Source organism: Salvelinus fontinalis, chromosome 35 (assembly GCF_029448725.1).
Source record: "Salvelinus fontinalis isolate EN_2023a chromosome 35, ASM2944872v1, whole genome shotgun sequence".
NCBI lineage: Eukaryota > Metazoa > Chordata > Actinopteri > Salmoniformes > Salmonidae > Salvelinus > Salvelinus fontinalis.
In genome coordinates this window covers 36,284,377-36,295,562 of record NC_074699.1, presented here as the reverse complement: position 1 = coordinate 36,295,562, position 11,186 = coordinate 36,284,377, and the positions used below count along the sequence as shown (strand labels likewise).

The 11,186-nt window shown below is 45.4% G+C and overlaps 1 protein-coding gene across 2 annotated transcripts in view; it reads left to right on the top strand.

Moving 5' to 3' along the window:
- Positions 1-331: 331 nt before the first annotated feature.
- The window catches only part of lrrk1 (leucine-rich repeat kinase 1), a gene marked incomplete at its 5' end in the record, with an annotated part of 102,605 nt that continues 91,750 nt past the window's right edge, over positions 332-11,186 (top strand). For both annotated transcript variants that reach the window (XM_055900081.1, XM_055900080.1), the window contains 5 exon segments: positions 332-459; positions 688-851; positions 1,355-1,492; positions 7,358-7,470; positions 8,772-8,842. In XM_055900081.1, the coding sequence (XP_055756056.1) occupies positions 332-459; positions 688-851; positions 1,355-1,492; positions 7,358-7,470; positions 8,772-8,842 (614 nt within the window).

The following is an 11,186-nucleotide window of genomic DNA, read 5'->3' as shown; positions in this document are numbered from 1 at the left end:
AAAGGCACTTGCATGTTTTGTTTTGCCCAGTCACCCTCTGAATGGCACACATACACAATCCATGCCTCAATTGTCTCAAGGCTTAAAAATCCTTCTTTAACCTGTCTCCTCCCCTTCATCTACACTGATTTGAAATGGATCAATAAGGGACCATATGTTTCCCCTGGGTTCACCTGGTCAGTCTGTGTCCTGGGAAGAGTTGATGTTTTGTACACTGTGTGTATCTAATATCTGTAGTCTGCTGTTCTGCAGATCTCCCTTGTATTGTTAGCCTCACCATCTCACTTAATCCTGACGTGTGTGTTCGTTCTCTGCTCCTGTCCTACTGGAGACTTCGCCAGGTGAATCTGTCTCAGAATGAGTTGACCAGCCTGCCGTCCGGACTGCTCCATCTCACCAGAGTCCAGAGGCTCTCTGCTGCTAAGAACAAGCTCACCTCCCTATTTGACATTCCTAATGGTATGATCCACCGCATGTCAGAGTGGTCTTTGCACAAATGTATATCAGTATGTTCTTAGAAGGGTTCTTAGGATTTTATTCTGATCTCAAATTGTTTATCGCTGCTATCTATTTTGTCTTTATTTGTTAATGTGAAGCACATTGTATTGCTACCTTGTACAAAATGTTTTGGTTTCTACAAATGAAGATTGATGAATGAATTGATTGCCCTCTTCTGCTCCTCCTCAGGTACTAACTGGATCGGTCTGCGTAAGCTGGAGGAGCTGGATGTGTCTGACAACTGTCTGACCAGTCTTCCCTCTGCTGTTCTTCACTCTTTCAAATCCCTCACTTCCCTCAAAGTCTGCCGGAACAGACTCACCAGCTTCCCTGACCCCTGGGCCTGCCCTCTGGTAGGCAGACACTACACTAGTCACTACAGCCTTGTTCCATTTGGAACCCTAGCACCTTCCTTTAGATCCTACCCTGTTTAGTGTTCTTCTCAAAGATATCTATTAATTGTATCTCTATGGTTCCCCTGGTAGGAAGAAACTAGGGCCTGGTTCCTTTTGGATCCCTAGCACCTTCCTGTATCTCCTGTCCCCTTCTAAATGCTCAGTTCTGAAAGGACTGGATTGGTGAAAGGAATATGGTGGAAGCTACAATGGAGAGCTGGGTGGAACCATCCAGCTTACACCTATCCAGTCCTTATAGATTTGTGACCATTGTCGGCGTAGAGGCAAGAAGGTACTAGGTATTGAAATGGAAAGTGGTCATGTCTTTTAAATCATACAGACTCCTCTCAGCGAAGCTTCACTACCTCCTTTGCCCTCTTGTATTCAGAGAACTTGAGTGATGGTTTTGAAACATCTTCTGGATGATGTGAGTCATTGATTGGTGTTTCCCCCCTCTGTAGAAGCACTGTCGAGCCTCATCCAACGCCATCGAGAGTCTTCCCAATACCATCTCCATCTTCTGGAGAACTCAGCTGCAGGAGGTGGATTTCTCAGACAACGTCATCAAGGAGCTGCCCTCCTATATATTCGAGCTGGAGGTAAGGATGGGTAGCACTACCATTGTTTGGCCTAGGCTTCAGCTCAGTGGGCTAACAGGGTTTTGAGTTGCACATGTAATTCAGGTTCAATATTTGGGCAGTCTGAGCTGTACATATCACAGGTTCAATACCTGGGCTATTATGCGCAGCTCGAAACCCTGTTAGCCCACTGAGCTAAAGCCTAGACCAAAGCAGCTTAACAACAGTTTCCTACATGGTGGTTCAGGGCTGATTCTGTTTGGGCCTGGCTAGAAACATTGAATTTGTTGACTTGATGGGTCTAACCTAAATAAACCTCCCTAAACCTCCATAAGCTTTACTGTATTTGGGCGACCAGACCAAATTCACATAGAAATGTGCGTTATAGATCTCACTCATTAAAAGCAGATCTAAGAAGCAGTAAATCAGTTCTATGTATGCTATTTCTATGCTTCCCGTTCTTAAGTTTATTTTTTGTCTTATACTTTTGGTTTTGTACACCAGCTTCAAATACTTGAAAATACAATATTTTGGGTTATTGAAAATATATTTCACAGCAGTTTAGATGGTACAATGATTCTATACTCAGATTTTTCTGTCAAATAAACTGAAATTAGGCAAATTATTAGAATTTTAGCAATGAGGAAATGGCTGAGGGATCTCTGCATATTGAACCTTTTTAAGTAACCACTCAGAAGATGAGGATTTCTGTATTAAACCTGTAGTTTACCCAATGACCTGAAGGTGGCACTGCTGTACTACTCTGCAGTCAGTGAACCCCAACTGAAACAATGATTCAAATCAAATGTGATTAGTCACATGCGCTGAATACAACCTTACAGTGAAATCCTTACTTACGAGCCCCTAACCAACAGTGCAGTGAAAAATATATGAATAAGAAATAAAAGAAACAAGTAATTAAAGAGCAGCAGTAAAAACAATAGCGAGACTATATACAGGGGGGTACCGGTACAGAGTCAATGTGCGGGGGCACAGGTTAGTTGAGGTAATATGTATGTGTAGGTAGAGTTATTAAAGTGAATATGCATAGTTGATAACAATAGCAGTGGTGTAAAAGAGGGGGGGCAATGCAAATAGTCTGCGTGACCCATTTGATTAGATGTTCAGGAGTCTTATGACTTGGGGGTAGAAGTTGTTTAGATGCCTCTTGGACCTAGACTTGGCGCTCTGGTACCACTTGCTGTGTGGTAGCAGAGAGAATAGTCTATGACTAGGGTGACTAGAGTCTTTGACTATTTTTAGGGCCTTCCTCTGACACAACATGGTATAGAGGTCCTGGATGGCAGGAAGCTTGGCCCCAGTGATGTACTTGGCCGTAGGCACTACCCACTGTAGTGACTTGCGGTTGGAGGCCAAGCAGTTGCCATACCAGTCAGTGATGCAACCAGTCAGGATGCTCTCGATGGTGCAGCAGAATCTTTTGAGGATCTGAGGACCCATGCCAAATCGTTTCAGTCTCCTGAGGGGGAATAGGTTTTGTCGTGCCCTTTTCACGACTGTCTTGATGTGCTTGGGCCATGTTAGTTTGTTGGTGATGTGGACACCAAGGGACTTGACGCTCTCAACCTGCTCCACTACAGACCCGTCGATGAGAATGGGGGCGTGATCGGTCCTCTTTTTCCTGTAGTCCACAATTATCTCCTTTGCATCGATCACGTTGAGGGAGAGGTTGTTGTCCTGGCACCACACGGCCAGGTCTCTGACCTCCTCCCTATAGGCTGTCTCGTCGTTGTCGGTGATCAGGCCTACCACTGCAGTCATGAGTGAACAGGGAGTACAAGAGGGGACTGAGCACGCACACCTGAGGGGCCCCTGTGTTGAGGATCAGCGTGGCGGATGTATTGTTACCTACCCTTACCACCTGGGGGCGGTCCCTCAGGAAGTCCAGGATCCAGTTGCAGAGGGAGGTGTTTAGTTTCAGGGTTCTTAGCTTATTGATGAGCTTTGAGGGCACTATGGTGTTGAACGCTGAGCAGTAGTCAATGAATAGCATTCTCACATAGGTGTTCCTTTTGTCCAGGTTGGAAAGGGCAGTGTGGAGTGCAATAGAGATTGCATCATCTGTGGATCTGTTGGGGCGGTATGCAAATTGGAGTGGGTCCAGGGTTCCTGGGATAATGGAGTTGATGTTTATTTCATTTCACCTTTATTTAACCAGGTAGGCCAGTTGAGAACAAGTTCTCATTTACAACTGCGACCTGACCAAGATAAAGCAAAGCAGTGTGACAAAAACAACAATACAGAGTTACACATGGAATAAACAAACATACAGTCATTAATACAATAGAATGTGAGCCATGACCAGCCTTTCAAAGCACTTCATGTCTACAGACGTGAGTCCTACGGGTCGGTAGTGTCTTGTCTTTGGCATCATTAAATTGAAGACTGTTATGTTATCAAATCAATTCTCTGTAATTATTATTACGTGATTAAACTAATCATGTAAATGTAATTAACTAGGAAGTCGGGGCACCAAGGAAAATCTTCAGATTACAAAGTTATAATTTTCCTAATATACATTTTCAGATATTTTAATATCTGATCAATTAGTCTTCTAATTAATGAATTATTCTTTACCTCACGTTAGTCTCATTCCAAACGTCTTAAATTGTTGGTTATCTGCACGAACCCAGCCTTCACTATGAATCATCCATATATCAATTGTCTTAATCATTTATTTACTAACTAACTAAAGAATCACAGAAATGCTCAAACAAACAAACAGTAGATGGTTACAAGGAAATTATAGGGAATGTTTTCTAGTGGGCTAAACTGATATGGCGGCTTGGTTGGTTAAGGGAAGTGGGTGTGGACTGAGAAGGCCGGGAAAGACCAGTCACTACACAGTTGATAATTATTATAATTGAAATGCTAATCCTTTGCACATGAACGCTCACTCATTTGGGAATAATTGCAATCAATATATATATTTACGCTCAGTGTGTCGTCGGGATCTCTGTTGGAATCGTCCTTCTTTCTGTTGGAAAGTTACAAGTCTCTCTCTCTCCCATGAACTCTTTCATTGTTAGAATGGATACTTCAGAGTCCCATTCAGAAATGTTCTTATAGGATAGATGTTTCGGCGGTTGTCGGTCTTCGCATTCAGTCGACATAAATTCTAGCTGCAGACTAGTAATTATTATCGAAGATTTGCTCTTATTTTGTCGGTATCGATAGTCTGAGTTGAACCATTTCCACCAGTGTAGCTGGTGGAAATGCTCCACGTGGTTTGGTTAGGAATTCAACAACCGAGGAATGCATGGTCTCTACTCAAACCTTAGCCCTCTCTATAATCGAGGTACGCTTGGTCTGAAGTGGGCTTCTCCAGGTGGGGGTTGTATTCAGAACAGCAGAAAAGGCTGTCTCATGACGCCAGATCAATGTCTGTGCTCATGGGGCGGGCCAATGACTTAGTTAACTTTAAAGGGAATTGGATTCTCTTTCATTAAACAGTTTAAAATCACATTACATAATTTCACAAATAGTTTCATCTTTACTCATTCATTTTATACAATAAATAGATGTAAATCTCATAACGGAGACTCTTGTATAAACAGAGTTATGGTAATGTGGCTGTATTGTCACAAACATTAAACAAAATGGACCGGTCGTGGCTGGATTCTCCACCGACCGTTTACACATTCTCCAAAACATGGATATTGTTCAGTTCTCAAGTTCTGTGAGGTAGAAGAAGTTCTACTGTGAACCCTCTCTCGATACCGCATGGCCGGGGGGGGAAAGAGTCTCCTCATGGAATTTACGACCTGAGATAACAGAGCCTGGGTGTATGGGGAAGAGAGAGGTGGTGAGAGAGAGGGGGAGGGTACTCGCTATACCCAAAGGGGGCCACGTCATGACAGTTGTCATTTAGGCAGGTTACCTTTGTGTTCTTGGGTACAGGGACAATGGTGGTCTGCTTAAAACATGTTGGTATTACAGACTCGGACAGGGAGAGGTTGAAAATGTCAGTGAAGACACTTGCCAGTTGGTCAGCACATGCTCGCATTACACGTCCTGGTAATCCGTCTGACGGATTTGTGAATGTTGACCTGTTTAAAGGTCTTACTCAAATCTGCTGCAGAGAGCGTGATCACACAGTCTTCCATAACAGCTGGTGCTCTCGTGCATGTTTCAGTGTTATTTGCCTCAAAGCGAGCATAGAAGTAGTTTAGCTCGTCTGGTAGGCTTATGTCACTGGGCAGCTCTCAGCTGTGCTTCCCTTTGTAGTCTGTAATGGTTTGCAAGCCCTGCCACAGCCGACGAGCGTCAGAGCCGGTGTAGTACAATACGATCTTAGTCCTGTATTGATGCTTTGCCACTTTGATGGTTCATCGGCGGGCATAGTGGGATTTCTTATGAGCTTAGAGTCCCTCTCCTTGAAATCGATCGAGTCACTGGTGCTTCCTGCTTTAATTTTTGCTTGTAAGCAGGAATCAGGAGGATAGAATTATGGTCAGATTTCCCAAATGGAGGGCAAGGGAGAGCTTTGTATGCATCTCTGTGTGTGGACTAAATGTGGTCCAGAGTTTTTTTCCCCTCTGGTTGCATATTTAACATGCTGATAGAAATTTGGTAAGACTGATTTAAGTTCCCCTGCATTAAAGTCCCCGGCTACTAGGACCGCTGCCTCTGGGTGAGCGTTTTCCTGTTTGCTTATGGCGGAATGCAGCTCATTCAGTGCAGTCTTAGTGCCATTATTAGTCTGTGGCGGTATGTAGACAGCTACAAAAAATACAGATGAAAACTCTCTAGGCAGATAGTGTGGTCTACAGCTTATCATGAGATACTCTACCTCAGGTGAGCAAAACCTTGAGACTTCCTTATATATCGTACACCAGCTATTTACAATAATACATAGTCCGCCGCCCCTTGTCTTACCAGACGCCCCTGTTCTATCCTGCCGATACAGCGTATAACCAGCCAGCTGTATGTTGAGAAACATGTTGTCGTCGTTCAGCCACGACTCCATGAAGCATTAGATATTACAGTTTTGAATGTCCCGTTGGTAGTTTAATCTTCCGCATAGGTCATCGATTTATTTTCCAAAGATTGCACGTTTGTTAGCAGAATGGAAGGAAGTGGGGGTTTATTCGATCGCCTACAAACTCTCAGAAGGCGGCCGGCCCTCTGGCCCCTTTTTCTCCGCTTTCTCTTCACGCAAATGACAGGGGTCTGGGCCTGTTCCCGGGAATTTACGTCACGCTCGACTTGTTAAAGGAAAGAAAGGATTCTGACAGTGTGTGGTGAGTAATTGCAGTTCTGATGTCTAGAAGTTGTTTTTGGTCATAAGAGATGGTAGCAGCAACATTATGTACAAAATAAGTAAAAAAATAAGTTACAAACAACGCAAAGAAACGAACAAAAAAACACAATTGGTTAGGAATACGTAAAACGTCAACGTTGTTCTCAGCGTTAGTACGATGAATCACGGTACGCTGGATTAGGTTTTAAAGATATTAGCGTAACAGTAATAATGAATGGAAACGGATGTTAAGTTTAATTTAGGTTCCTGAATTCCGAGGAGAACAATGGAATGTTTAATTTACCTCAGGAATGCTATGGGCTTTATGAAGCAATTTTCCAAATGTTTGTAAAGGAATGAGTAGTGCAAGATTGTTGATTATAATGGAATTTGCGGTGTTTAATTGGAATAGAATAGAGGAAGAGAAACAGAAGAGTGAGATAGTGAAAAGAGAGAGTGACGCCAACGGTAGACAGGGAAACAGGGACACTAGATGTGAATTAAGTTGTCATGACCACAGGCCATGCTTTGGTGACACTCTGTCTCTTTCTCCCTCTTTCCCTCCCTCCCCTTTCTCTCCCTCTCTTTCTCTCTCTCCCTCTCCTGCTCATTCTCTTCATCAGGCCCTGGTCTCTCTCAGACTGTGTAGGAATCAGATCTCCACTCTCCCGGCACCCAACAAGTGGAAATGCTCTCAGCTCAGAACCCTTGACCTCTCCAGGAACCAGCTGGGCAAGTAGGTGAAAGGTTATACATCTTACCACTCACACTTAGGCCCCGTCCAGAAACAACTACTAGCCCCTAGAAACTTGTGTAGATCTAAAGGTGCTAGATACTGAGTCCAAGGAGTGGACACTAGCCCTGTTCTCTCTATATATCTCTCTCTGGAATAAGCACTATGTTAGAAGCTCCACCTTTCCCTTTGACATGCTAGGTCAGAGTTTCACCTTATTGCTTAAACCTTTCCAGTTCTTTCAGATCTACTAGTGTCTAGGAGTTGTTTTTGGGCGGGGTCTAAGTGTCTATGGTCTAGGAGTTGTTTCTGGACGGGGTCTAAGTGTCTAGGGGCTAGGAGTTGTTTCTGGACGGGGTCTAAGTGTCTAGGGTCTAGGAGTTGTTTCTGGACGGGGTCTAAGTGTCTAGGGTCTAGGAGTTGTTTCTGGACGGGGTCTAAGTGTCTAGGGTTTAGGAGTTGTTTCTGGACGGGGTCTAAGTGTCTAGGGGCTAGGAGTTGTTTCTGGGCGGGGTCTAAGTATCTAGGGTCTAGGGCCTAGGAGTTGTTTCTGGACGGGGTCTAAGTGTCTAGGGTCTAGGGGCTAGGAGTTGTTTCTGGACATGGCCTTAACCTCTTACTCTTAATATTTTCCACTCACTTCAAGGCCTGGTTCCATTTTTAACCTTAGCTCCCTCCTTTCCCTAGTCCATAACGTTTTGGTGTTAGCAACTTTGGGTACTAGGGATTAATGAAGGTAATATGGTAGAGGTAGGACTTGGGGGAAGGGGTAGGACTTGGGGGAAGGGGTAGTACTTGGGGGAAGGGGTAGGACTTGGGGGAAGGGGTAGGACTTGGGGGAAGGGGTAGGACTTGGGGGAAGGGGTAGGACTTGGGGGAAGGGGTAGGACTTGGGGGAAGGGAAAGGACTTGGGGGAAGGGGTAGGACTTGGGGGAAGGGGTAGAACTTGGGGGAAGGGGTAGGACTTGGGGGAAGGGGTAGGACTTGGGGGAAGGGGTAGAACTTGGGGGAAGGGGTAGGACTTGGGGGAAGGGGTAGGACTTGGGGGAAGGGGTAGAACTTGGGGGAAGGGGCAAACTACTGTAATGGTACCTGTGGCTGTATGCATCAAGCATCTCAGAGTAGGACTCCCGATCTAGGATCAGGTCCCACCCTATCTTTATTCAGGCCCCTAATCTTATTCATTATAATCTCAAAGGAAAAACTGATCCTAGATAAGCACTTTTCAGCTGACATGGTAAACAATAAAAAATACAACCATGAATGCATGAATGTGATGGAAGTTGGAACCGTTTTGTTTCAGGACTGAGGAGGGACCCAAAACCAGGAAGCTGGCCTTCCTGACCACATGGCACCGGAGAGACCCGGACCCAGGTACTGGTTCTGAACTCACGTGGACTGGCGCTGTTGACTGGAGTGTTACTTTAGTGGTCTAACATGGACTGGACTTTTAAACTTGACATGACTGGATTGAACCATAGTGGTCTGTAGTGAACTGGACTTAAACTGGACTAGGCCAATCTGTCGTGGTTTGTAATGAACTGTAGTGAACTAGACTTAAACTGGATTTGACCAATCTCTCGTGGTTTGTAATGAACTGTAGTGAACTGGACTGAACTGATCTAAAGTGGTCTGTAACAGGACTGGAGTGTAACTGGGTCTGTGGCAGTCTGTACCGGGTCTGTAGCAGTCTGTATCGGGTCTGTGGCAGTCTGTATCGGGTCTGTGGCAGTCTGTACCGGGTCTGTGGCAGTCTGTACCGGGTCTGTGGCAGTCTGTACCGGGTCTGTGGCAGTCTGTACCAGGACTGTGGCAGTCTGTACCGGGACTGTGGCAGTCTGTACCGGGACTGTGGCAGTCTGTACCGGGACTGTGGCAGTCTGTACTGGGACTGTGGCAGTCTGTACTGGGACTGTGGCAGTCTGTACTGGGTCTGTGGCAGTCTGTACCGGGTCTGTGGCAGTCTGTACCGGGTCTGTGGCAGTCTGTACCGGGTCTGTGGCAGTCTGTACTGGGACTGTGACAGTCTGTACTGGGACTGTGGTAGAATAATTACTTTGTTGGTTGTCTGGTCAGATTCTCAGTCTGCCAGTTGTGGCATGGACAGAGTTTAATAAACACCCTATATGAGCAGTGATGCTGGTCACATTTGGGTCCAAAGCCCTTGCTCATGTGGTTTGGAAACCCCTCTATTTTACCCTGTCATAGGAGAAGAATGCCTCTCATCACGGTCTTCTGGACCACACAGTCTTAACCCAGTCGTGCTTTCTCTCTCTCTTCTCTCTCTCCCTCCATATCTCTCTCTCTTCTCTCTCTCCCTCCATAGCTCTCTCTTCTCTCTCTCCCTCCATATCTCTCTCTTCTCTCTCTCCCTCCATATCTCTCTCTCTTCTCTCTCTCCCTCATATCTCTCTCTTTTCTCTCTCTCCCTCATATCTCTCTCTCTTCTCTCTCTCCCTCCATATCTCTCTCTCTTCTCTCTCTCCCTCCATATCTCTCTCTCTTCTCTCTCTCCCTCCATATCTCTCTCTTTTCTCTCTCTCCCTCCATATCTCTCTCTTTTCTCTCTCTCCCTCCATATCTCTCTCTTTTCTCTCTCTCCCTCCATATCTCTCTCTTTTCTCTCTCTCCCTCCATATCTCTCTCTCTTCTCTCTCTCCCTCCATATCTCTCTCTCTTCTCTCTCTCCCTCCATATCTCTCTCTCTTCTCTCTCTCCCTCCATATCTCTCTCTTTTCTCTCTCTCCCTCCATATCTCTCTCTTTTCTCTCTCTCCCTCCATATCTCTCTCTCTTCTCTCTCTCCCTCCATATCTCTCTCTCTTCTCTCTCTCCCTCCATATCTCTCTCTTTTCTCTCTCTCCCTCCATATCTCTCTCTTTTCTCTCTCTCCCTCCATATCTCTCTCTTTTCTCTCTCTCCCTCCATATCTCTCTCTCTTCTCTCTCTCCCTCCATATCTCTCTCTTTTCTCTCTCTCCCTCCATATCTCTCTCTCTTCTCTCTCTCCCTCCATATCTCTCTCTCTTCTCTCTCTCCCTCCATATCTCTCTCTCTTCTCTCTCTCCCTCCATATCTCTCTCTCTTCTCTCTCTCCCTCCATATCTCTCTCTTTTCTCTCTCTCCCTCCATATCTCTCTCTTCTCTCTCTCCCTCCATATCTCTCTCTTCTCTCTCTCCCTCCATATCTCTCTATTTTCTCTCTCTCCCTCCATATCTCTCTCTATTTTCTCTCTCTCCCTCCATATCTCTCTCTTTTCTCTCTCTCCCTCCATGTCTCTCTCTTTTCTCTCTCTCCCTCCATATCTCTCTCTCTTCTCTCTCTCCCTCCATATCTCTCTCTTCTCTCTCTCCCTCCATATCTCTCTCTTCTCTCTCTCCCTCCATATCTCTCTCTCCCTCCATATCTCTCTCTCTTCTCTCTCTCCCTCCATATCTCTCTATTTTCTCTCTCTCCCTCCATATCTCTCTCTTTTCTCTCTCTCTCTCTCCCTCCATATTTCTCTCTTTTCTCTCTCTCTCCCCCTCCATATCTCTCTCTCTTTTCTCTCTCTCGCCCTCCATATCTCTCTCTTTTCTCTCTCTCTCCCTCCATATCTCTCTCTTTTCTCTCTCTCCCTCCATATCTCTCTCTTTTCTCTCTCTCCCTCCATATCTCTCTTTTCTCTCTCCCTCCATATCTCCCTCTTCTCTCTCTCCCTCCATATCTCTCTCTCTTCT